The 26,210-nt window shown below is 56.3% G+C and overlaps 2 protein-coding genes and 1 long non-coding RNA gene across 23 annotated transcripts in view; 2 read left to right on the forward strand and 1 right to left on the reverse strand.

Moving 5' to 3' along the window:
* GIT1 (GIT ArfGAP 1) overlaps positions 1-6,111 on the reverse strand; it is a 21,464-nt gene extending 15,353 nt beyond the window's left edge. For 3 of the 15 annotated variants that reach the window (XM_077970719.1, XM_077970712.1, XM_077970710.1), the window contains exons 1-2: positions 660-754; positions 433-566 (exon numbers count right to left, since the gene is read on the reverse strand). In XM_077970719.1, the coding sequence (XP_077826845.1) occupies positions 433-484 (52 nt within the window). In that variant the 5' untranslated portion in view covers positions 485-566; positions 660-754. Of the gene's footprint in view, positions 1-432; positions 764-5,879 lie in introns of those variants that run through there. The other 12 variants (XM_015118955.3, XM_015118953.3, XM_015118956.3 and 9 more) reach the window with 9 other exon arrangements.
* On the forward strand, positions 931-26,208 carry ANKRD13B (ankyrin repeat domain 13B). 7 transcript variants are annotated; one of them, XM_077970708.1, is made up of 15 exons: positions 931-968; positions 18,856-18,991; positions 19,100-19,224; positions 19,309-19,354; positions 19,967-20,110; positions 20,202-20,391; positions 20,471-20,537; positions 21,818-21,899; positions 23,018-23,082; positions 23,308-23,438; positions 23,548-23,705; positions 23,844-23,996; positions 24,098-24,261; positions 24,334-24,410; positions 24,806-26,208. In XM_077970708.1, the coding sequence occupies exons 4-15, from the start codon at positions 19,330-19,332 to the stop codon at positions 25,032-25,034; spliced, it is 1,485 nt and encodes a 494-aa protein (XP_077826834.1). In that variant the 5' UTR covers positions 931-968; positions 18,856-18,991; positions 19,100-19,224; positions 19,309-19,329; the 3' UTR covers positions 25,035-26,208. The 7 variants fall into 7 exon arrangements, 6 of the variants coding, with proteins under 6 accessions (XP_077826834.1, XP_077826831.1, XP_077826833.1 ...); XR_013406262.1 differs by lacking the exon at positions 931-968 and adding an exon at positions 4,226-4,827 and having other exon boundaries at positions 23,603-23,705; XM_077970705.1 differs by lacking the exon at positions 931-968 and adding an exon at positions 4,226-4,827 and having other exon boundaries at positions 23,018-23,088; positions 23,515-23,705.
* Positions 15,410-16,415, forward strand: LOC144335410 (uncharacterized). The gene is made up of 2 exons (XR_013406264.1): positions 15,410-15,626; positions 15,957-16,415. It is a non-coding gene; the product is annotated as an uncharacterized LOC144335410 (long non-coding RNA).
* Positions 26,209-26,210: the final 2 nt, after the last annotated feature.

Here is a 26,210-nt window from a genome sequence, read left to right on the forward strand (position 1 = left end):
AGGTGCAAGACGCGGGGGTGGCACTGAGATGACACAAAACCACACTCGCCCCCACCTCCCAAGCCCTGCCGGCCTCCGCCACTGCCCTCCTGCCACCCCAGGCTGGCGCTTCCGTCGGATAGAGATGGAGGTGGAGGGGCAGCCAGCTGCCCGCCTCCCTCAGACCGAGGGGCGGGAGGCAGCGCCGGGAACGTCCTTCCTCGCTCGTCCACCGCCTCCAGGGAGCATGGGCCCCCCAGGACAGCCCTCCCGCCAAGGACGCGGCTCCGCAGTGGCCGGGGCGGGGGCCGAGCCCGGAGGCCGCAGCCCCCCGCCCCGCCCAGCCCAGCCCAGCCCAGCCCTCCGGCCCCGCACGGCGCTCTCGCCAGGCCCCGGCGCCCGCCCGGCGGCGGCCTGGCTGTGCGGTCCCGCCCCCGGCCCCGCCGCGCTTACCCGGGGCGCTGCAGTCCGCACACACCTCCGCTCGCGGCCCCTTTCGGGACATCCTCAGCGGCGACGCGGCCGCAGCCCTCTGGGCCAGCGTGGGGGGCGCGGGCGGCGGGCCCGGGCGGCGGCGGCGGCCCCTGCTGCCCGGCCCGGCTCCGGCGAGGCCCCGGCGAGGCTCCGCGCGCCCGGCCAACCGTCCGCCCCGGGGCTGGCCCGGAACCCGCCGTGCCCGCCTGCCCGCTCGCCCTCGGGCGCCCTCCGCCCCACGCCGCCCCGCCGCCGCTCGCGACTCCTCTCTCCGCCCCCTGCGCGGCTCCGGGCCGCTCCTGCAGGAAGCGGCGCAGGCCCTGCCCACCAGGGGAGGGGCCGCACCCCCGCCCCGCCGCGCGCTCCCGGCCGCGCCCCCTGGAGAAAGGAAGCCCGGGCGCGGGCGGGAGGGGGCGGGGGCGCTTAAAGGGGCCGCGGCTAATGCCCGGCCCCGGCGGGCAGCGGGGCCTGCGGTCCTGGCCTCCGCTGCGGCGCTCGCCTGGCCCGGAGGCAATGTGAGTCACCCTCACAGCCCCCTCCCCTTCACTTTCCGCGTGGGGTGGCCCGGGGGACGCTGGGCCCAGGGATGGCGAGGGCGGGGATTAGGCAGGAAGGACTTGGAGGCCCAAGTCCCGCTCCAGGTCAAAGGGGCTGTGCCTTGGGGTACCCTTCTATCTCTGGTTGGGGTGAGGTGTGCCTCCCGGTCCTGTAGGTGTCCACATCTGTGTGTCCAGGTGTGTGTGCGTGTGTCACACTCTTGCTGAATACGCTCATTGCCAACAATATGGACGCCCAGGTGCTAGAAAGGTCAGGCAGTGTATTCCCCTGCCTCTGGACTAAAAATATATCTATCTCTCCATGCATGCTTCCATCCAGAGAGGAATCTGGGCGGTTTTTAAAGACCTCCCAAGGAGTGACCACTGTGCCTGTGTGCACTCAAATCCACTTGTCATCCGCCTTATACACACGGTGTTTCTGGGCCACCAGAGGTGTGTGCGTCCAGAAAGGGTGCATATAACACAGAGGGGCCGTTTCAGGTGACAGCCTTTCTTCCTGGACTTCACACGAAGAGGCAGGCAAAGGCAAGGCAGGTGAGGGACGTGGGTGGGCTGGGGGGCAGGGAGCCTAGTTGGAGGCCTCACATGAGCACAGCCCCCGCACTGAGCATGCTCCCCCATACACGTGTGCCGCGCGTGCACCCAACCCCCAATCCCTGCAGCAGCAAAAGGCCCGGGCACTCTGCTTGTGGGGAGAGGGCAGAGGTCCCCAGGGCCAGACCTGGGGGCCAGGTCAGTGGTGACAATTGAGGAGGGGTTATCGAAGTCAGAGACTCCTGCTCGGTAACAGATGGGGGCAGTCCTTTGGCAGGGGTGCTCAAGTTGGTCGATTTATCCCAGCGGTGCCAGAGCGGCAGTGACTTGTGGGTGGGCAGGCTCCTTCCCTAGGGGAGACAAGTAATTCTCATGAGTCACACCACCCGAAATACATGCAAAGCTGCCTCCATCGCCTTTTGCTGCGGCCCGGATTGACAAGTTTGTTTGAAATCGCGATCCATGGGCTTTATTTATAATTGCACCTTAAAAAAATCTTTCAGGCCTCCCCTCCCCAGACAGCCAGCCGCTCAGCTGGTGGGGCTTTTGCAAGCAACGATACCTAGCTGCTATGTAGGGAGGAGTACTACCTGCCGCCCCGAGCTGCTCTCTCACCAAAGAATCCATGGGCTTTGGTGGCCCCAGTGGGAAGGGGGTAAGGGGCGGGGGGAGTGAGACGGAAGGAGTGGCCAGGCAGCCGGTGCCGGGCGCTCAGTCGACGAGCGGTGGCCTCCCGTTCACCCCCGGTGGACCCCCAGCCATGGAATTTCATTTATTAAATGTCGAGGAGGCTGCTGGCAGCCCTGCCGCTTGGCTGTCTTTGTTTCTCCGCTGTGTGGGCGCGTCTCGAGCACGTGGCAGCTGAGCGCGCAGGCGAAGCGCAAGCGACCTGGGTTCAGTGTCTACCGCCGCCTGGCAAAGAAAGAACCCGGCCGCCCAGGGGACAGCTCCCCACAATCGACAGCTCCCCACAACTCCCCCTGCCCTCGGACTCCTGGGCTTTGCTGGGGAAGAAGGATGACTCACTCTGCTTACCAACCCCCCGCAGCCCCACTCCCCATCTCCTGGTTGGCTCGGAGGCTACCTGGGAGTGGCCCCGGCGCGGACACACCGTCCAAACTTTGTTTCCCCCAGCCCCGTCACAGCCAAACTTCTGGGCCTGGGACTGGAGATAAAAGGGTTTCTGGATTCCCCCATGGAGATGTCACCACCCCAGGAAGCAGGACTGCTACAGTGGAATCACATACAAGGTTCGAAAGACAATTTAATAAGGAAACGCACTGGCTTGCTCCCGGCCACTCCTAGATGCCCCTCCCCCGCGACAGCCCCCCTCCCCTACACCAGTTGCAGCCACGACACTCTGCTGACCCCTGGTGGTGCAGGCGGGCAGCGGTCCCGGGCCGCCAGAGAAGCCAGCTGGCTCCTCCCAGGCGGGAGAAACGGGCGAGGCAGCCCGCTCCTCCCTCATCTCTTCCCGCCGGGGCCTGGCACCGCAGGGTGTGGAGGAGGAAGGAGAGAAGACCACACAAAGAAACCTGAGAGAGTTTGCAAGCTTTTGCTGGCACTTCCCACACAAATACTTCTTGGATTGTTGTTTTAAGTAGGGCCGGTGTGGAATCCCTTATTCCTGCCTTGTTTTGAGGTGGGCTCAAGAAGGCACCGTGCCTGGTCCCGCCACCTGTCTCGGCCCGCCTGGTTTGGGGAGGGAGGCGCTGTTTCCAGGGCAGTCATTATCCTTAGCTCAACCCAGGAGGTAGTATCTAGAGTCTCATTTTGAAGGGGAGTGGACCGAGAAAGTCGGAAAAATTAAGCAGTTTGCTTTTTTAAGGTCAGGCAGTTGGAGGTATTCGAACTCTTGTCTCTCTGACATCACAGTCCCCTCCCTCCAGGGACTGGTCCAAGCCTCTTGGTCCTTCCAGGCCTTGCAATTGGCGCCGAGAGGCCAATTCAACTTGTACCACACCCTCTGCAGGGACCGTTCTGGAAGTACCTCTTCGCCCTGCGGTCATTCAGGAAGAAGACAGTCTCTGGAATCAGTCACTTCCCTTCCTGAGGGACCAGCTGGGTGGAGGAGCGAAGCTGCCACCTGCTGCTTTCTCTGTCCAACTTCACTCTGGTTCTTGCTGGGGACAGTGTGTCTGGGGGGAAGGACCGTCTTTCCCGCCTTACTGGACATTCTGTTTCCAATGACATGTGTGGAAAGATGGAGTTTAATTTTCTAACAGGGCAGGGAAGACTCCTCAGAAATGTTCCAGGGGCCAGACCCCTGGCTGCGCCAATGACCCCTGGTACTGATGCCCCACATCTTTCTCAGGAGTTTCCCCTCATCAGTCACTGTCTTCTGGGAATCCGGATCCTTCTTCAAGGCCCCTGGGACCCAAGCTCAATTCTGAAGATTACACCTCCACCGTCTCCCAAACGCTCGAACTAGGCCCGTGCCCCTCCTTCCCCAGCAAAAGGCAAAATGCCAGCGGGGCAGGTGCACCCCAGCCCACCTGGCGTCAGGGCCCTGCCCGCGTCTGGGCCAGGCCTGACTCCCCGCCCATTCTCCCACGGGATCCGGGGACAGTGCGGACCCTCTCCGGCCACCTGCCACCCCCAGTTTCACGAGGCGGACTACAAGCCCCATGATGCCGCGGGGCTGAGCTGACAAGCTCTACCCGGGGCGCCCGGTCCCCTTCCTCTCTCCCCATCATCCCCGCATCCCTCGCCGGCCGCTCGGGCTGAGGGCCGGGCTATGCAGCTGCGGGGAGCAGGGGGCTGCGGGCGCGCGTCCCTGCGGCGGCGTCCCCGGGGCCCGCGCCCCGTGCGCCCCCGCGCCCGCTGCGGGCGCCTGCTCCCTCCGTCGAGCCGCGTCTTTGTGTGCGGGGGTGTGGGAGGCGAGCGCGAGTCCGCGCCGCGCTGCCGAGTGCCCGCTCCCTCCCAGGGCGGGTGGGGGCCTCTCCGCGCCACCCGCCGCCGCCGCCGCCGCCTCGCGAGGACGCCCGTCGCCCGCGCCGCCCGCACCGCGCCGGGCGCGCCGCCCCCGCCCGCCGCCGCTCGCACATGCCCGAGCCGCAGCCCCGCGAGCAAGCAGCGCCGGCCCCCCGCCCCGCGGCCCCGGGCCCCGGCTCCGGCGCCGTCCCTCCTCCCCGGCCGGGCGCCGCGGCCCCGGCATGAGGAGCGGGCGATGATCCCCGCCAACGCCTCCGCCAGGAAGGGGCCCGAGGGCAAATACCCGCTGCACTACCTCGTGTGGTACAACCGCCACCGCGAGCTGGAGAAGGAGGTCCGCGCCGGCCAGGTAGGAGCGCCGTCGGGTCGCCGCGGGGACCCCACGACCAGGCACGCCCGTCCGGCCAGGGGAGGGGGTGCGGCGCGGGCTGTCCCGCCTCCCCGGCGAGTTTGCGGCGCGTCTTTGTTTGCGGCCGCGGCTTTTGTGTTTGTTGACCGGGAAAGGGTGATGGGAGCGGGCCCTGCCCACTCCCCTCTGGCCGGGACGGGCGGGACCACACGTGTTTCGGACCCTCCTGGATGGGGGTAGGGGCCACTGTGCCCCTCCTCCGCCGGGGCAGTGAGGGCTGCAGGGAGGGGCTGCGGGCTGGGTCGGTGTTCCATGTGGTGGGAGAGTCCGCCCCAGCCAGTGGAGCAGCGACACCTCCCGAATGAGGGTGCGGAGGTGGGAAAGGCTTGCGTGGGGAGGGGGCCATAGGTCAAGGATGGGGAAGAGGCTGTGTCACATTCCCAGGCATCCCAGCCCCACCCAGCGCCCTCTCCCCAACGGTGAGCGCTTTCTCTTTTAGCTCTCAAACTGAGCAGATCCTTGGATCCCTCAGACCCCAGCCCCAGCTCAGGAACGGGGAGTGGAGAAAGACCCTCTTGGGAGGCCCCAAGGGCCTTGTCCAGGTGCTGAAAAGCGCTCTCCTGCCCTCTGGTGCTGGGGCCTGGCTTCTAGGCGCAGAGGAAGCTGGGGGGCCCTGGCTGCTGGAAGGACTTGAGGTTCTGCACACGAGGTGGGCTCCCTGGTTTCTGCTGGTCAGTAAGACCACGTGGGTCACCAGCTTTGGGCTGGGCAGTGGTCTCCAAGAAAACGGAAAAGGGGGATGTCTTCTGGCCATGCTTCAGGACAAAGGCAGGCACAGGTCACAGATTGCCACTTCTGCCCTTGGCACCCAGGCCACAGGTAGGCACTCATGGCAGAGATGCCCCCCCCTCCAGGGTGGGCAGCAGGAGCCAGAGCTGGGCCCAGGCCCCATGGGTTGCTGCAGGTTGAGAACCCCAGTTTCAGTCTGGGTCTGAGACCCTGGGACCATGGGCTGGGGGTGGTTAGCGCAGTTGCCCGCTGTGGGAATTTACCTTCTGAGGGCCACTTCTTGAGTCAGGAGAAGTTCAGTCTGAGGAGCTGTGCAATCGCCAAGGGAAGCATGGAGGTGGAGGGCAGGCCATCAGACTGAGCAGGCTGGGGATCAGGATGTGTCTCTGAAGTCCCACGCTAAACCAGCTCCGAGGCCTGTACGGCATCCAGCTCTGCATGGCAGTCCCTGTAAATATCCAAGTGACCTGTGCCTGCAAGCCTCTGGGCGGGTCTGGGTGACCACTTCCTGTTACCTGTGCTTACGCCAGCACTCTCCAAGTTTCTCTTTGGACTGAACTCCTCAGACTCTGTCTCTGTTTATTTATCATAAAGGCAGTGCTCTGCAGCCATGAGAGGCCTGTTAAAGAGAGTGGGTTACAGTGCCCCGGGGAAACAGATGAACAAACAGGGCACCAGCCCCTGCCCTCAAGGAGTCTCTGTTCTGGTGAAGCAAGTATGAACAGGGAATTCCAGGTGATGTGCAGAGTGCTAAGACAAGGCCAGCCACCCTCTGCTGGCTCTTCTCTGCTTTCCTTTTCTGAAAGCAAAAGAAGACAAGCCTCATGTGGGAAGAACTTCCCAGGGGTCCAGGGATCACTAGGCAAAATGCTGAATCTCCAGAATGCCTCAGTCCCACTCCCTTGCCTGAGGGTGGGTGGTCCTTTCACTGCAGAGACTGGAGAGGCAGAATGCCCTGGTTGAAAAGACTTCTCCAGCAGGCCTCTCTGCTGATAGTCCTGAAGTGGGTGGCCATCTTGCTGGGGTAGGGGGCACTGGAGCCACTGCAGGTAGAGGTGTTGGGGGCTGCTCATGTGTTTCTCTCTCCCACCGCTCTGGCTGCCTCAGAAACAAGGTCCCAGGTTCACCCCTACCCCTGCCCCAGTGAGTTAATGTCTCCTTGAAATGGACACTGCCTGCCCTGGATGCAGGCCAGGGGGAATATAGGGCACTGGTGGAGGTTAACCCTTGTTCAACCACAGAGGAGCCAGGCCAGTCCTCTCCTTCCCTCGGGCATGCCAAAAAGGGGAATGCCACTCCGTGTGGGTGGGAGAGTTCCCTGGTTGTCTCCCCCTTCGAGGACTGGCCCAGAGTGAGGCTTGTATCCAGATGTACGCTGCCTACTCCCCAGGGCACCAGGCTCTGTTTTCTGCAGGGGGACCTGGGGACAGCCACCTAACATCATGATAAAAGCACTGTGGAACCCTGGCATCCCAGCCGGGGTCCCTGGCCTCTCGTCCCCCTGGTACCAGCCGCCACGGAAACAGCTCGGCTTTCCTCAAGCACTCAGGAGCTGGGTTTCCCTGGTCTTGGCTTGGCATAGCTGCCTCTTCTTCACTCCAAGAAAGCCCCGCAGAGGCCCTCTGTGGGCAGGCTTGGCAGTGCAGCTGGCTGAGGAGGGGGTCAGCATGGCCACCTTCAGAGGAGGTTAATGGGCTTTACTCAGGCCCTAATTGTTCTGCTGGAGGCTGGAAGCAGGGAGTGGTAGGCAGAGAGGAGGTGCCTGGTGAAGGGAAGGGGCACGCAGCAGTGCTGTGATGCCGGCGCGGTGCCCTGCTTGCCGCCATGCGTGTTCCCTGCCAGGTCAAGGGGGACAGGGTTGTAGGCCAGGGAATGTGCCAGTTCCCCCTTGCCTGGCATGGCCAGCTGGGCATGGCCCTGGTTCTGGAGTCACGAGATCTGGAGTCCCTGGGGTGGGAGCAGGGGGAAGGGTTAGCCTGTGCAGCTCCCGTGGGAGGGACATGTGTAGGCTGGGCTTGGGGAGCAGGATTCTGCCCCTGGCAACCAGAACCCTGAAGTGGGCAGACTGTGGTCCCAGAGAAACATTTTCCTTCTCCCTGGGGCGTTCTCCACCATGGGCTTGCTTCCTGCTTTCCCTGTTCACTCTTCTGACCTAGAGGCAGGGGAGATGGGTTGTGGGGCCCGGGATGGGCGGGGAGCACCTCAGACCCCTCCCTTTGCCTACAGTGGGCACTCCTGGATATGGGGCATCACCACAGTTGGTAAGCTAGGAAGCTCAGGAGAGGGAGCCGCAAACCCCAAAAACCAAAAATCAATGTGTTCTGGGATGAGGGGTAGGGGCTGCACGGGCAGGATGGGAGGGGCGACATGGAGGGAGAAGTCCAGGGTGCAGCCCCCACAGCCCATGGCCTCCTATGCAGCTTGAGGACACATCCTGCCTGCCTCCCCTTGAATGAGCTCAGGCAGACCTGCCCCGCCCCCCACGTTGGGCAAGAGAGGTCAAGTAACGACCACACCAGACTCCTGCTTTCCTCCCGGTGGGCTGGGGAAGGGGCTAAGCAGGCATGGCCTTGAGCACAGGCTCTTCGTCCCTCACCTTCCTTGCAAGCACCATGTTTAGTCCATACATTAGGTGCATGCTTTTCATACTTCCCTTAACCAAAGGATTCTGCTCATGCTAAAGGAGTTTGGAAAGTACCCTGCTAGTGCACGTGGGTGTGAGGGGTGTTCCTGTGCAAATATGCTGGCAGCGCACACACTCGTTACACAGGAGTGGACTCCTGCAGGGCCAGAAGGCAGCTGGGCACGCGTGTGCTTGTACACTTAAGGGCACACGTGAGTACCTATGAGCGAATGGGTGTGTATTTGTATGGTACCTGTGTGTACTAGCGTGTGGTATGTATGCCTGAGTGGAGGCCGGGGGGCTTTCTGCCCAGGGAGCCCCAGCTACGAAACTCCAAAGACCCCAGGTTTTGACACCAGCTGAGGCCTGCTGGGATAAGGAATCTCCATTCTCTTGGTGGGGAGGGCTGGGTGTTGGGTTTCATGGGAAACCTTTTCATTCCAGCAATTAAATAGCTAGAGGCCTCTGCTGAGGAGAAGCTGGAGGCCTCTGCTGAGGAGATTAATGAATTCTCCTACCTGGGTCCAGGGCAAGGTGCCACTTGCACTGCAGGTGGCACTCTGGGCTTGTGGGGAGAGCTGCTCTGGGGCTTGGCTGAGTGCCTGGGGTTCTGCATGGGGTGCATGGGGTGCTGAGCCATCCAGGCCTCCCTGGGGAGGCGCGCTGGGGAGCACTCCTGAGGTGTGGGGTGGGGAGGGGCACCATGCCTGCAAGGGAGTGCCATCCTGTCTCTGGGGCCTGGAGCTGAGGCACCTGAGTGGGAGGGAGGCAGCATCTGGAGCCCTGAGGCGAGGCAGGGGCCCTGCCAGCTCCCTAGGGCCTTATTAGCTGCAGTGGCTGCGGCATGTGGGGCAGGGCTGGGAGGCCTGGATGGCTCAGCACAGCGCCATCGGGAGGCTCCGGACTTCCCCAGTCAGCTCGGGTCCTGTGGCCCTCTCCCACTCCCTCTGTAGGGCTCAAGACCCCACCCAGGTTGCAAGCCCGGGGGTCTAGCCCAACCAAGACAGGACAAGAGTAAACAGTGCTCCCCTTCTCTGTGGGGGGCCACAGCTCAGAGGCCAACAGGGGCCGGGCCCACTGGTTTTTTTGAGGCTTCCAGTATATTGAAAAATGAAGAAATGTCAGAACAAGGCTATAAAAATTATATAAATAATCTTAAATTATTTAAAATGTTTCATTTTTGACAAAGGAGTTCACGGTCATGCTTTAAAATATTTAACTGTTGATAGAAGATGCGTAATGAAAAGCGGTGCTCCTTGCTCCGCCTCTCCCACCTCCCCAGAGGTGACCGCTTCAAACGCTCCTGTCCTTTACCTCCCTAATTATACACAATATCGTTCCCTCCCCTCCTTTCGCCTCCCCTCCCCTCCCTTCCTCCCTCCCTTCTCTCTCTCTTTCTCTCTCTTTCTTTCTTCTTCTTTTTTCTTTTTTAATAAGACAGGTTCTCACTCTGTCACCCAGGCTGGAGTGCAGTAGTGTGATCATGGCTCAGTGCAGCTGCTGCCTCCCAGGCTCAGGTGATCCTCCCATCTCAGCCTCCCAAGGAGCTAGGACTACAGGTGCCACCATGCCAGGCTAATTTTTGTATTTTTTTGTAGAGATGGGGTCTTGCCGTGTTGCTCAGGCTGGTCTCGAACTCCTGAGCTCAAGTGATCTACCTACCTTGGCCTTCCAAAGTGCTGGGATTACAGGCCTGAGCCCCCCGTGCATAAACAATATACTTCTGCAATGATTTCTTGGTTAATTACCTTCCCCTCCTCGTGCCCCCTCAGCCTAGTACTCTATGCATTTGTCTAGCAAATATTTATGTGCCAAGTGCTGCCTGGGGAGTGGGGAACCAGCAGTGAACAAAGCAGACAGGGACCTGGCTGATGGGGCTTTGTTCGAGGTGCAGGAGGTGCTAAACAGGCACACTTGGTTGGGCAGTGGATAGAGCCATAGCAGCTGTCACCTCAGATGGGCTATCAGGGTGGGCTTTTCTTTTTTTTTTTTTTTTTTTTTTTTTTTTTTTGAGACAGAGTCTCGCTCTGTCGCCCGGGCTGGAGTGCAGTGGCCGGATCTCAGCTCACTGCAAGCTCCGCCTCCCGGGTTCACGCCATTCTCCTGCCTCAGCCTCCCGAGTAGCTGGGACTACAGGCGCCCACCACCGCGCCCGGCTAATTTTTTGTATTTTTTTAGTAGAGACGGGGTTTCACCGTGTTAACCAGGATGGTCTCGATCTCCTGACCTCGTGATCCGCCCGTCTCGGCCTCCCAAAGTGCTGGGATTACAGGCTTGAGCCACCACGCCCGGCCCAGGGTGGGCTTTTCTAAGGAGGTGACATTTGAGCAGCAGCCTGAGTGAAGGGACAGAGAAAGCCTTGGGGCTCTCTGGAGGACCCTGGAGAATGTTCCAGGGAAGGTCGTTGGCGAAGGGTGGAGCAAATGAGTGCAAAGAGAAGTCTGGGGCCATTGGATTCCCTGCTAACTACGATGGGAAGCCACTGGAAGATTTTGAACTAAAGAGTGTCAGGACCTGAGTAACACTTCACAGGATGACTTTAGCTGCCATAGGTGAGGTGGACAATAGAGCTTGGGAACAAGGGGAGCAGCAAAAAGACAGTGAGGGGCTGCCAGTGAGAGATGGGGTGGCTACAGCCGCAAGGTGGTGGAAACTGGGAGGCTTCTAGGTCTGTTTCGAAGGCAGAGCCTACAAGTTTTCCTGATGGGTTAGATGTGGAGGGTGCGGGAAAAAGAGGAGATAAAGACAGTTTCAAAGTTGTTTTTTTTTTTTTTTTCCACCTGAAAATGAAGTAAATTCAGGTGATGTTTATTGTTTACGGGGCAGGTGCAGCTGTCCAGGAATGCAGAAAACAAGGAAAAGTTAAGAAAGTCACTTCCAGAATGAAGGCAAGAGAAAGGGCAGGAGACATCATGGAAAGCCAGGCTGTCCCATTTTGTTTCATGGATTCAATGATCTTTTTATATTTTCCTGAGGATGTAAATTACTGTTTTCCCCCGAAGAGTTTTCTTTTATTCCCTGCATCGAGAGAATTTCCTCTGGGTTCTTAGCATCTAATTTGTATGTTTTGGTTTGTTTCACATGGGAAGCTTTCATCAAGTGTCCAGTTTCTCCTGGCTGTTGGATCATATTTAAGAATGGGGCTGTGGAGTTCAGGGATGTGTGGGTGCTACTGTAAGGTGATCAGGTGGCAGGCTGGCCTGTTCATTGTAGGGTCACCAGATGTCTGTATTCTGAGGTCTTTGGGACAACTTCTTGCTTGGGTGGATAGGGTGGTGGTGGTGTGACCTGGCTGCCAGTAGTTCAGGACCCAGGCAGGGAAGGGGCTGCGGTTTCACGGGTCACTGGCTTTCAGCACCATACCTCATCCTCTGCTGTGACCAATACCCCTGAGTCCAGAGCATCTCATGCCCAATTTCTGCAGAGAATAAACCCCTGGTGTCCTGTGGTGAGGAAGGGGTTAATGAGGCTGGGAAGGGAACGAGGGGGCTCTGAATTGTAACCAGCCTCCCTGCACTCAGCTCTAGCCTCACCTCCACTTCTGCCTTCCCCACTGCCTGCGGGTCCTACCTACACCTTTCAGGGGGGCCTGGGGGGTCATCTGGCTTGCTCTTTACACGGACGTTTCCCTCTGTGGCTGCTTTAGTTTCGGCTTCCTCTGCTCCCCTAAGTCAGTTGGTGAGGCCCTAGCCACTTTCCATGTTCTTAAGTGTGTTGAAGTTTCCCATCTGCTGACATCTCTTTATTCTTGTGGGTTTTAAATATTTTATTGACTTTTTTTTGTTTTGAGACAGGGTCTGGCTTTGTTGCCTAGGCTGGAGTGCAGTGGCATGATCTCTGCTCACTGCAACCTTCGGCTCCCTGGCTCGAGGGATCCTCCCACCTCAGCCTCCCAGTAGCTGGGACTATAGGCATGCACCACCACGCCTGGCTAATTTTAGCATTTTTTTGTAGAACGGAGTTTCACCACATTGCCCACGCTGGTTTCAAACTCCTGGGCTCAAGTGATCTGCCCACTTCGGCCTCCCAAAGATTACAGCATGAGCCACTGTGCCCAGCCTGACATTTTTTTTTTTTTTTTTTGAGACAGAGTCTCTCTCTGTCGCCCTGTCTGGAGTGCAGTGGTGTGATCTCTGCTCACTGCAACCTCCACCTCCCAGGTTCAAGCAATTCATGTGCCTCAGTATCCCTAGTAGCTGGGATTACAGGAATCCCCCACCACACCCAGCTAATTTTTGCATTTTTAGTAGAGATGGGGTTTTACCCTGTTGGCCAGGCTGGTATCAAACTCCTGACCTCTGCTGACCTGATCGCCTCGGCCTCCCAAAGTGCTGGGATTACAGGCGTGAGCCACTGTGCCTGTCTCCTGACATTCTTATACATTTAACATTTTTTGGCACTCTTCAATCCTTTGTACAGATTCAGGTTTCCATCTGGGATCATTTTCTTTCCACCTGAAGAACTCCCTTTAACATTTCCTGCACATCTGGCAATACATTCTTTTAGTATTTGTTTGTCTGCCAACATATTTATTTCTTCTTCAGTTTTGAAGAATATTTTCACTGGGTATAGAATTCTAGGTCAATACCAGTCAGACTGGATTAGAGGGAAAAAAAATTCTAGGTTGAAAGTTTTTGTTTTTGTTCTTTCCCCCAGCACTTTAAAGATTTCATTATATTGTTTCTTGGCTTGCATAGTTTCTGATATGAAGAATGTAATATTTCCTGTATTTGTTCTTCCATACATAATAGACCTCATTTCTTTCAATGCTTTTAGGATTTTCTTTTTACCACTAGTTTTCAGCATTTGATTATGATGGACCTTGGTGTAGTTTACCTCGTGTTTGTCTTACTTGGGGTTCATTGAGTTTCTTGGTTCTGTGGCTTTATCTTGGTATTAGTTTCCACAACAAATTACTACAAACTAGGTGAGTTAAAACAACAAATATTTGGCCAGGTGAAGTGGCTCACATCTGTAATCCCAGCACTTTGGGAGGCCGAGGCGGGCGGCTCATGAGGTCAGGAGATCGAGACCATCCTGGCTAACACGGTGAAACCCCGTCTCTACTAAAAATACAAAAAATTAGCCAGGCGTGGTGGCGGGTGCCTGTAGTCCCAGCTACTGGGGAGGCTGAGGCAGGAGAATGGTGTGAACCCAGGAGGCGGAGCTTGCAGTGAGCCGAGATCACGCCACTGCACTCCAGCCTGGGTGACAGAGTGAGACTCCATCTAAAAAAAAATAAATAAATTCTCTCACAGTTCGGGAGACGTAAGTACAAATTTGAGATGTTGGCAGGGTAGCAGTCCCTCCAAAGGCTCTAGGGAAGAGTCCTGCCTTGTCTCTTTCAGATTCTGGTGACTAGGCCACAACCCTCTTGGCTTGTGGCTGCAGAACTCTAGTCTCTGCCTCCATCTTCACATGGCCTTCTCACCTCTCTGAGTGTTTTAGAAAGACACTTGTCATTGGATTTAGGGCCCCCTGGGTGATCCAGGATTATCTCGTCTTGAGATCCTTAATTATGTCTGCAAAGACCCTTTTTTCATATAAGGTCCCATTCATAGGCTCTGAGGGTCAGAATGTGATGTGGACATGTCTTAGGAGGGGCACCATTCTTCAACCCACCGTAGTAGTTTTTATCACATTTAGAAAAATTTTGGACATTCTTTCTTTCTTTTTTGTTTTATTTATTTATTTATTTATTTATTTATTTATTTATTTATTTATTTTGAGATGGAGTCTCCCTCTGTCACCCAAGCTGGAGTGCAGTGGCACGGTCTCGGCTCATTGCAACCTCCCCTTCCCAGGTTCAAGCGATTCTCCTGCCTCAGCCTCCAAGTAGCTGGGACTACAGGTGCCTACCATTACGCCTGGCTAATTTTTATATTTTCAGTAGAAACGGGGTTTCACCATATTGGCCAGGCTGGTGTTGAAGTGACCTTGTGATCCATCCACCTTGGCCTCCCAAAGTGCTGGGATTACAGGCATGAGCCACCATACCAGGTCTGTTTCTCTAAATTTGTCTTATTTGTCCTACTTCTTTATTCCATCCTTTGGGATTCCAATACATATATGTTAGAGTGCTTGATAATGTCTTACAGATTATGAGGCTCCATAGAGACAGGGTCTTGCTCTATTGCCCAGGCTGGAATGCAGTGGTGAGATCATAGCTCACTGCAGCCTCAAACTCCTGGTCTCAAGGGATCCTCCTGCCGCAGCCCCAGAGGAGCTGGGACTACAGCTGCTTGCCACCATGCTCAGCTAATTTAAAAGTGGGGTTTTTTTTCTGTAGAGACAGGGTCTCGCTATATTGCCCAGGCTGGTCTTAAACTCCTGAACTCAAGCCAACCTCCCGCCTTGGCCTCCAAAAGTGCTGGGACTATAGAAGCCCAGGCAACTTTATTTTTCAGTACTATTTTTCTTTCTCCTCTGTGCTTCAGTTTGGAAAGTTCTATTGCTGTCTTCAAATTCACTGATTTTTAAAATTGTGCAGTATCTAATCTGCTGTTATTTTCATTCAGTGAATTTTTCATTTCAGTTACTGTACTTGTCATCTTTAGATGGTCCACTGGCTTTTTTTTTATACCTCTCATTCCTCTCCTCATGAACATCTTTTTCATGTTTTTCTTTAAACTATTGAGTATATTGAGCCGTCTATCATCTTTATCACTTCTGGGTCTTGTTTCTATGAAATTATTTTTCTCCTGATTATAGATTATATTTTCTTCTTCTTCTTTTTTTTTTTTTTGGAGATGGAGTCTCGCTCCGTCACCCAGGCTGGAGAGCAGCGGCGCCATCTTGGCTCACTGCAAGCTTCACCTCCCAGGTTCACGCCATTCTCCTGCCTCAGCCTCCCGAGTAGCTGGGACTACAGGTGCCCACCACCACGCCCAGCTAATTTTTTGTATTTTTAGTAGAGACGATGTTTTACCGTGTTAGCCAGGATGGTCTCGATCTCCTGACCTCATGATCCGCCTGCCTTGGCCTCCTGAAGTGCTGGGATTACAGGCATGAGCCACTGTGCCTGGCTGTGTCTAGTAATTTTTAACTGAATGTTGGACATTGTAAATATGATGTTAAGCATCTGGATTTGTTATTGTCCTTTAAAGAGTGTTGGGCTTTGTTCAGGCAGACTAGGTAAATTACTTGCAAATCAGCTTGACCTTTTTGAGGCTTTTTTTTTTTTTTTTTTTTTTTGAGACAGAGTCTTCCTCTGTCACCCAGGCTTGAGTGCAGTGGCCCAATCTCAGCTCATTGCAGCCTCAACCTCCTGGGCTTAAGGGATCCTCCTGCCTCAGTCACTGAGTAGCTGAGGCTACTGGCACATGCTACCACACCTGGCTAATTTTTTGTATTTTTTGTAGACACGGGGTTTTGCTGTGTTGCCCAGGTTGGTCTTGAACTCCTAGGCTCAAGTGATCTGCCTGCCTCAGCCTCCCAAAGTGCTGGGATTAGAGGCATGAGCCACCATGCCTGGCCTTCGATGCTAATTTTTCTTTTCTTTTTCTTTTTCTTTTTTTTTTTTTGAGATGAAATCTTGCTCTGTCACCAAGGCCAGAGTACAGTGGTGCAATCTCAGCTCACTGCAACCTCCGCCTCCTGGGTTCAAGTGATTCTCGTGCCTCTGCCTCCTGAGTAGCTGGGATTACAGGCACCCATCACCACACCTGGCTAATTTTTTGTATTTTTAGTAGAGATGGGGTTTCGCCATTTGGGCCAGGCTGGTCTTGAACTCCTGACCCCAGGTGAGCTGCCCGCCTCCGCCTCCCAAAGTGCTGGGATTACAGGCATGAGCCACTGCACCCAGCCTGAGGCTAATTTTTAACTTGTTAGGGTGGGTCTAGGTGAGCCTTTTCTCTAGGGATAGTTTAGCTCTACTACTAAGGCATAACCCTTCTGGGGTCTGATTAAATATACTTCTGCATTCTAGGAGGCTGGAGCTTGATTATCTCCCTGCCATTGGTGAGCTCTGAGAATTTACCATTTTATTGCTCCTTTTTGCATGGTATTACTGAGTTTCACTATACATATGTGTAGTTTAGTATCCAGCAAAACTGGAAGAGACCCCTGTGCGGATTTCTGGAATTTTTTGAGTAGTTTACTCCTTTCCAGAACTGTGCTCTGCTGCAACTTTTAGTACTTTGGCTTCCCTGAACTCCTGTCTCCATCTTCTCAACCCAGGAAGAGCACCATGCTCTGCTCGGGCTTCCCCTCCTTGAATTACAGTCTGGAATGTTCCTCCAGGCAGAAATCCAGGGATGTTACAGAGCTCAGCTTTTTCATTTTCCTTATTTCAAGGATCACAGTTCTGGATTTCTAAAAACTGTTATTTCTCTTTACATATATTTTCTATATAGAGTATGTGTGTGTGTGTGTGTGTGTGTGTGTGTGTATTTGAGACAGGGTCTCACTCTGTTACCCAGCCTGGAGTGCAGAGGTGTGATGATACCTCACTGCAGCCTCAACCTCCCAAGCTTAAGCGATCCTCCCACCGAGTAGCTCCGAGTAGCTGAAACTACAGGCACAGGCCATCATACCTGGCTAATTGATTTGTATTTTTTGTAGAGATGGGGTTTTGCCATGTTGCCCAGGCTGATCTCTAACTCCTGTGCTCAAGCAATCCTCCAACCTTTGCCTCCCAAAGTGCTGGGATTACAGGGGTGAGCCACTGTGTCCGGCCTTCATATATTTTGCAGCAATAATTTTCTCATTGTTTATGGTGGGAGAGTAATTTCATTTATTATGATAGAAGTTGAAGCCTTTTTATTGGCATTTTAATCAAGTTTTGAGGAGGAGAGGAGGGAGTTACATGCATGTGGTCAGTACACTGTTCTTTTTTTTGGAGATGGAGTTATGCTCTTGTCGCCCAGGCTGGAGTGCAATGGCATGATCTCGGCTCACTGCAACCTCCGCCTCCCGGGTTCAAGCGATTCTCCTGCCTCAGCCTCCTGAGTAGCTGGGATTACAGGCACCATGCCTGGCTAATTTTGTATTTTTAGTAGAGATGGGGTATCTCCATGTTGGTCAGGTTGGTCTCGAACTCCCGACCTCAGGTGATCCGCCCGCCTCAGCCTCCCAAAGTGCTGGGATTATAGACGTGAGCCACCGCGTCTGGCCTGTCAGTTCACTGTTCTTAACTAGAAGTCCTAGACTCTTGAAATATACTTAAGTACTTACATTTAAGGCCGGGCGCGGTGGCTCATGCCTGTAATCTCAACACTTTGGGAGGCCAAGGCAGGCGAATCATTTGAGGTCAGGAGTTGGAGACCAGCCTTGGCAACATATCAAAACCCCATCTCTACTAAAAATACAAAAATTAACCTGGCATAGTGGCGCCCGCCTGTAATCCCAGCTACTAGGAAGGCTGAGGCATGAGAATCGCTTGAACCTGGGAGGTGGAAGTTGCAGTGAGCCAAGATCGCACCACTGTACTCTAGCCTGGGTGACACAGTGAGACTCTGTCTCAAAAAACAAACAAACAAACAAACAAAACTTATGTTTAACAAACATGCTTTCTAAGCCAGGTGCAGAAGCCTGTAATCCCAGCTGCTTGGGAGGCTGAAACACGAGGATTGCTCAAGCCTAAGAGTTTGAGACCGGCCTGGGCGACATAGTGAGACCCTGTCTCAATTAAAAAAAAAAAAAAAAAGAAGATTTTGTCTGGGCTCTGTGGCTCACACCTGTAATCCCAGCACTTTGGGAGCCCGAGCCAGGTGGATCACCTGAGGTCAGGAGTTCAAGACTAGCCTGGCCAACATGGTGAAAACCCATCTCTACTAAAAATACAAAATATTAGCCAGACATGGTGGCGAATGTCTGTAATCCCAGCTACTCGGGAGGTTGAAGCAGGAGAATCGCTTGAACCCAGGAGACAGAGGTTGCAGTGAGCGGAGATCGCGCCATTGTACTCCAGCCTTGCCAACAGAGTGAGACTCCATCTCAAAACACACACACACACACACACACACACACACACACACACACACACACACACAACAAAGCTTTTATCACTTTTATCACACAACAAAAATCTCATGCAATGTAATCATGTTATTCACAAAACTATAGGATTTGTACAAATTTTAATGCATAGTGTCCCACATGCACATGACCTGGTTGTGAAATTGTATGAATACCGTGGACTTGTTATTTCATTCCTGTCTATTACTCTAACTGTTTGTTAAACCTCACTCGATAATGTCAGTGATCTAAATTGGTAGCCCTTCCTGAAGGTGGTTTGGGACCCCTAGGGTAGGTCTGGTCCCAGGTGAGCTCCTTGGCCAACAGCCTCTTTGCCACCCCACTTCAGTCCCGGGCTTATTCTTGGCAGGCAGGCCACTGGGCCTTGGAGGAGAGGACCCAACCAGGGGCCCTTGGTGGACAGGAAGGGAGGGAAGGCCCTCCCCCTTCCAGAGTTACTTTCTGTCCTGTCTTCTAAGCCCCTTTGCATCCACCTGACCCCAGCTCATAGTGTCTGTCTTTCCGTTGCCTTGTGAGGTTGGCGAGGCAGAGCAGCCCCAGCAGGGGGTGGGGGTTGCTGTCTGTTCCAGGGCTGTCGGGCTCCGGAGGGCTGTCTCCGAAGTGACTGGGGCTATATCTTCCACTCCCTTCTCCTCCAGGTGGACATCGAGCAGCTGGATCCCCGCGGCCGGACTCCCCTGCACCTGGCCACCACGCTGGGGCACCTTGAGTGTGCCCGTGTGCTCCTGGCGCACGGCGCAGACGTGGGCAGGGAGAATCGCAGCGGCTGGACAGGTGTGCAGCCCTGCTCACCCCAGCCCCACAGCCAGGGCCTCCCCATCATCATAGACCTATGGTTGGCTGAAGGATCCTGCCCTGTGACCTTGCCTCCCCCTCCCCCAGTGCTCCAGGAGGCTGTGAGTACGCGGGATCTGGAGCTGGTGCAGCTGGTGCTGCGGTACCGGGACTACCAGCGGGTGGTGAAGCGGCTGGCGGGCATCCCCGTGCTCCTGGAGAAGCTGCGCAAGGTGAGGCCCAGCCTCTCAGCCTCCATGGGAACCCTTGAGCCCTTCTCCAGTGCAGACTTAGCCTCTCTCCCCTTCGTCCTCCAGGCCCAGGACTTCTACGTGGAGATGAAATGGGAGTTCACTAGCTGGGGTAAGCGGGCTGCAGCAGGTCGCTTCTGGGCTCTCTCGCACTTTAGGTCCTGCACTTGCTCCCTTGCCTGGAATGTGTTCTCATAGCTCTTCCAGTGGCTCCCTCCATCCCTTAGCTCAGCTCAGGGCCACCGCCTCAGCTAGGCCTTTCCAGATTGCCCCAGATACTGTCTTGATTCCATTATTATTCCCTTCACTGTGTCATGATTTGCTTACGGTATTCATGACCTGCCGTTCCTTGCTAGAAGGTAAGCTCTGAGAGGGCAGGAGTCCTGTCTTTTTCACCGTTGTATTCCCAGTGGCTGGAACACTCAGTAGGTGTTTCATAAATATTTGTTGAAAGAATGGATGAAAGAGTGAGTGAATGAATTAATAAATGGTGGACACTAGGGACTTAGTGGTGACAGAAACACGCCCGTCCCGACCTCAGGTTGCTCTTCTGCGTGAGTATGGTCAACATTGGCCAGGGAGGGGGTTTCGGAGGAGAGGCCGCTCTCTCATCAGTCCCCTCCCCCATTCCTGGCCACACGGATCCCACACCCCATGCCCTGAGCTGGCCCAGGCTGGGTAGGCCAGACTGGTCAAAGCCACCTCCAACCTCCACTTCCACCAGTGCCCCTGGTGTCCAAGATCTGCCCTAGTGACACCTACAAAGTGTGGAAGAGCGGCCAGAACCTGAGGGTAGACACCACGCTCCTGGGCTTTGACCACATGACCTGGCAGCGAGGGAACCGCAGCTTTGTCTTCAGGGGCCAAGGTCAGGCAGGCAGGAGGTGGGGCGGGGTGGGGACAATGGGAAGCAGCCCCAGGCCACCCCTGAACCCCCTGTGCTGTTCCGTGGCTGGCAGACACAAGCGCTGTGGTCATGGAAATTGACCACGACCGCCGGGTGGTGTACACAGAGACCCTGGCATTGGCTGGGCAGGACCGGGAGCTGCTACTGGCTGCTGCTCAGCCCACTGAGGAACAGGTGCTGAGCCGGCTCACCGCGCCTGTCGTCACCACGCAGCTTGACACCAAGAATATCTCCTTTGAGAGGTGGGTGGGCATGGCCTTGGTCAACCTTGAGCCAGCCCGGTGGGGTGCCTGCCTCAGCTGGACCACTCTGCTTCCCCAGGAACAAGACTGGCATTCTGGGCTGGCGCAGTGAAAAGACGGAGATGGTGAATGGGTATGAAGCTAAGGTGAGGCTGCAGCTCCCAGCTGCCAGCCCAGCTGCACTCTTGTCTGCAGCAAGCTGTGCAGGGGATTCTGGCCTCCCTTCCCCAGCCCTGGAGGTGCAGAAGCAATGCAGCGTGGTCAAGCACTTATATTTGGGTTCAAGGCACTGCTCTGGTATTTTATATGGATGTGTGGATGTATACACAGGGCATGTGCACATGCACACACACACTTAATCCTCACAACCCATTCTGGTAGGTGCTGTTCTATTAGTATTCCCATTTTATGCATGTTTATTGAGTCCTTTCCTTGGCATCCCATTTAGTCTTCACAACAATCCCAAGAAATAGGGATGATTGGTCCATTTTATGATGAGGAAATACAGGCTTAGAGTGGTTCTGTAACCTGTACAAGGTCACACAGCTGTTAAGTGGCAGAGCTGGGGTTCAGATCCTGGCTGGCCTGATCCTAGAGTCAGGCCTTTATCCCTAAAAGTCTTCCTGGCCAGGCGTGGTGGCTCACGCCTGTAATCCCAGCGCTTTGGGAGGTCAAGGTGAGTGGATCACCTGAGGTCAGGAGTTTGAGACCAGCCTGGCTAACATGGTGAAACCCCGTGTCTACTAAAAATACAAAAATTAGCCGGGTGTGGTGGCATGTGCCTGTAGTCCCAGCTACATGGGAGGCTGAGGCAGGAGAATCACTTGAACCTGGGAGGCGGAGGTTGCAGTGAGCTGAGATCGCACCACAGCACTCCAGCCTGGGCAACAGAGAGAGACTCCATCTAAAAAAAACAAAAAAACAAAAAAAACCCCAAAAGGCTCTGCCTGTTACTCTGGGACCCCTATGTTGCCCATGACATGAAAGCAGGACCTAACAAATGCCCTGGGTTTTGTGTGTGGTATCTCCTCTGAAAGCCTCCCCTGCTTCTGTAGGCTGGGAAGGCCTCTGTGCTACCCCCACCAGTGCATGGACCATGCTGTTGTAACTCCATTTTATTGTCTCCTTCTAGAGATTGTAAGTCTCAGGAGGGCAGGGATCATGTCTGGCTTGTTTACTGTATCACTGATGCCTACCTCAATGCCTGGCACAGAAAGGCTTCTCAAAAAATGTTTGTTGAATGAATAAGTGAATCAATGAATGAATGAATGAATGAAAAAATGACCTCATATATTTACTTATCCAAAAGCCTGGAGCAGAGTCTCTCCAGGACCCTTTGCTACAGGGAGTGATCCCAATGCCCTTGAGGGTAAGACACAGGGTAAGACCAGAACTGCCTATGAGCCCTTTCTTTATCTGTCCCCAGGTGTATGGAGCATCCAACGTGGAGCTCATCACCCGGACACGGACAGAGCATCTTTCAGAACAGCACAAGGGCAAGGTCAAAGGTAATGAGGCAGAGGTGGATGGGGAGAGGTATTGCAGGATTGCGGGAACCAGCTCCCACTTCAATGCTTCCATCAGTATTCCCACAGGCATCCTAGCAAGAGCCTGGATGCTTTATTCAGGCCAATAGATTTTAATTCAGGTGCCAAGCCCTAATGATGGATAGTGGCTTCCTAGAGTACTAAGAAGATTCTAAGGACTCATCTGGGTTCAGTGGAGAGGCATGCTGCAAGTGATTACTAATGTCGGTGTTGAATTTGGGAGGGGAGAGAAATGCCATGTATGCCATTTATTGGCCATTCTAGTCCAGTGGGACATATCCTAGTTAGAAAGTCAGGGGACCTTGCCATAGATTCTGTATGCCCACTGATGCCACACCTGATTCTGTGGGTACCAGATACTGTGTCCGAAGTGAAAAAGCATAATTTCTACCTCACAGGGGAACAACATGAAGTCATACCTATGAAAGTGCCTGAAGCAGAGCACACACACGCACATGCACACCCTACAATGCCTACTGGGGAAGGCGTTTTACTGTCCAGGGTCACCGAGCTGGAGAGGAGCACTTTTGGAAGTTGCTTCTGAGCCCTGGGCCTACTTTTTACTGTTTTTTTTTTTTTTTGAGACAGAGTCTTGCTCTGTCGCCCAGGCTGGGGTGCAGTGGCCGGATCTCAGCTCACTGCAAGCTCCGCCTCCCGGGTTTAGACCATTCTGCCTCAGCCTCCTGAGTAGCTGGGACTACAGGCGCCCACCACCTCGCCCGGCTAGTTTTTTGTATTTTTTAGTAGAGACGGGGTTTCACCGTGTTAGCCAGGATGGTCTCGATCTCCTGACCTCGTGATCCGCCTGTCTCGGCCTCCCAAAGTGCTGGGATTACAGGCTTGAGCCACCGCGCCCGGCCACTTTTTACTGTTTTAAGCTGTGCTCACAGAGGCCTGGAGCCCTGGCCCTTGGAGCCCTCAGTCCTCTTCAGGTGAAGGTGCCTGAGTATGTGGTTGGGTAAGCAGGCCCCACCCCAGGAAGCAGCCTCTTTCCTAGGTCTTGGGTGCTGTCACCTCTGATGAGGTGCCCAGGTGTGTGTGGAGCTACAGTGTCCTCTGAGATGCCACATTTCTTGTAGGCTGTAAGACGCCTTTGCAGTCCTTCCTGGGAATCGCTGAGCAGCACGGGGGCCCCCAAAATGGGGTGAGTGTGTGTAGGGGTACCCATAAGTGGAGGGGTGTGGATGTGGCTCAGGAGGCGGCTTGGGAGGCTTAGCATGGCCCATGTGGACCTCCTTTCCACAATGCCCAAGGCCATGTCCGTGCCACACTGGCAGAGGGGACAGCTCGGGGGCCCTGTGATGGCAAATGAGCTGGCCTGGCATCAGGAACTGAGGGGAGCTCCTGGGCCCCTCCCCATGTGGTACAGACCCTGATTACTCAGACTCTGAGCCAAGCCAACCCCACTGCCATCACTGCAGAAGAATACTTCAACCCCAACTTTGAGCTGGGCAACCGTGATATGGGCCGCCCCATGGAACTGACCACCAAGACACAGAAGTGAGGCCCCTGCCGGTGCTGGGAGGGTGGGGGGCTGGGGCTCCAGGAGATGCTGGGAGGCCATGGCTTCCTGCAGTGTCCCTCACCCCTTGGGATCTGGTGGGGGCAGGTTCAAGGCCAAGCTGTGGCTGTGTGAGGAGCATCCCCTGTCCCTGTGTGAGCAGGTGGCCCCCATCATTGATCTCATGGCCGTCAGCAATGCGCTTTTTGCCAAGCTCCGGGACTTCATCACCCTGCGCCTGCCTCCTGGCTTCCCGGTCAAGATTGGTAAGACTGCACCGCCATTTCTCCTGAGCCCGCGGCAGGCGGGCCAGGGTTTAGAGGAGGTTGGGGCGGGGCGGGGCGGGGCTGAGGCTGAGGTGTGAGGGGTTGGGTGGTGGTGCCTGATGGTTTCCTCATCCTCAGAAATCCCCATCTTCCACATCCTCAACGCACGCATCACCTTCGGGAACCTCAACGGCTGTGACGAGCCGGTGCCATCGGTGCGAGGCAGCCCCAGCAGCGAGACGCCTTCCCCAGGCAGCGACTCCTCCAGCGTCAGCAGCTCCAGCTCCACGAGTGAGGCCCCCTCCCCGCGAGAACGCCTGCCCCTCGGCTCTCCCCGGGGTGGGTGGGAGGGGCGCGCCCGGCCGTGCCTGACCCAGCCCCCGCGCCCCCAGCCTCCTGCCGCGGCTGCGAGATCTCCCCGGCGTTGTTCGAGGCCCCGCGCGGCTACAGCGTGATGGGCGGCCAGCGGGAGGCGGCGACCCGGGACGACGATGACGACCTGCTGCAATTCGCCATCCAGCAGAGCCTGCTTGAGGCGGGCAGTGAGTATGACCAGGTGCGTCTCCGCAGGCGCGCGGGTCCACGGGACTGCGGCGCCGCCACGGCTAACGCCCATGCCTTCCCGCAGGTCACCATCTGGGAGGCGCTAACCAACAGCAAGCCTGGCACCCACCCCATGTCCTACGAGGGTCGCCGACAGGACAGGTCAGTGCCCGCTGGGCCGGAGAGAATCCTCCGGAGAGGATCCTGTCTCCCCTAAGCCAGGACACAGCCCGGAGAACCCGCGGGGCCCTCGGCAGGGACCCTTCTGGTATCGGGATGGCTTCTGCCACCACTCTTTCCTGGCTCCAAGGCGGCAGTCAGGGGGCAGGGATCGAGGCCTCACCGCGGCGTTCAGACTCTCCCCAGGCATTGACGGGGAGAACTTGGTAGGGGCTGGGCTCCCCCACGACCAGGTGGGGGCCAGGACGCCGTGGGACTGACGGCCTCCACTAGAGGGTGGTGGCCCTGGGCCGCCCCGGAGCCTCCACGCCGTGTCCTGGCCCGGGCCGGTGGGTGGGTGCGCCCGGGAGCCCGCGACATTCCTTCCCCACCCCCAGGAGCGCCCCGCCCACGCCGCAGCGCCAGCCTGCGCCCCCGGCGTCAGTGCCCAGCCCTCGGCCCAGCTCAGGGCCAGGTTCCAGCGGCCACGTGTTCCGGAGCTACGACGAGCAGCTGCGGCTGGCGATGGAGCTGTCCGCGCAGGAGCAGGAGGAGCGGCGGCGGCGCGCGCGCCAGGAGGAGGAGGAGCTGGAGCGCATCCTTAGGCTCTCACTGACCGAGCAGTAGCGCCCCCTGCCGGGACCCTCGCCTGCGCCATGCGCGCCACGCCCAGGGCCAGGAGCCAGACAAGCCTAGGCCTGCGCGCCTGCAGAGCGGCGGCTGGAGACTGGAGCCACTGCCTCGCCGGTGCAGCAGCGCAGCAGGCACGATTCGGGGAGGGATTCGGCATGGCCGCGGGGTACCTTCCCAGCCCAGGGCCCTGGAGGCAGCTGGCACGGCCTGGTTCCCCTGCTTTGCTGTATGCTGATTCCCCAACCCGCTCCCCTGGGCTCAGATCTGTCCTGGGGCGGAGCCAGGCGGTCCTGAGGGCGAGATGAATCCTTAGAGGAGCGCTGTCCCCATCCCTTGCTCCTTGTGGCCGGTCCGCATTTCTGTTCACTAATCCCACTCCAGGACACTGCCCCTGAAGCCTTTGCATCTCTGCTCTTCACTCCTGGGGGGCAGCTGAGCTCCTCGCGTGCTGTGTCGCTGCTTTGTCCCAGACACAAACCAGCACGTCTAGGGCCCAGCCCCTCCCCAACCCCGGCATTTCAGCGTCAAGTGCACTTACCGGGGTACCTGGCTCCCCCAGCCCCCACACCCGTCCTGGGTCTCAGGGTGGTTCCAGCTTCTCCTTGGGCAGCCAGAAGTTGGAGTCCCATCCCCCAAGGCACATTTTTTTTTTTTTTTTTTGGGTGATCAGGGAGTGTGTCCAAGGTAGCCCCCTGGCCTGGGCAAGCCCTGACTCCCTCATGGTGCCTCAGAGAGTGGGGAGCATATTGGGCTGGGTAAGCACTAGACCCGAGTAGACTGGACACAAAGGGCTCGCCCAGGGCCCTGGCACCACCCCCACCCCTTCCCACCAGCTGCTGCTAGCCTCTGTGGTTGTACATCCCACTTGCCCCCACACGGAGACTGACTCTAAAACCCTTCATCCAATGGTGCTAACACCCGGCTCTCCCCTGCCCCACCTCACCCACCCAGAGAAGCACAGACCCCGCTAGGGGCAGGGGCCCACCGCACACCCTTGTCCCGGGCCTGTCTGGGACTGGCCTTCCCGGCTCAGCCCCTGAGGCTCAGAGGGGACACAAAAAGGGATGGAAGAAAAGAACAAAGAGAAACTGTTCCTCTCACCCCCTTCCCTGATGCCAGGGGCACCAGACTGATTCTGAGGCACAAATAAAAGAGGCTTCAAACCGGAGG

The sequence above is a fragment of the Macaca mulatta genome, chromosome 16, assembly GCF_049350105.2.
Source record: "Macaca mulatta isolate MMU2019108-1 chromosome 16, T2T-MMU8v2.0, whole genome shotgun sequence".
Lineage (NCBI taxonomy): Eukaryota > Metazoa > Chordata > Mammalia > Primates > Cercopithecidae > Macaca > Macaca mulatta.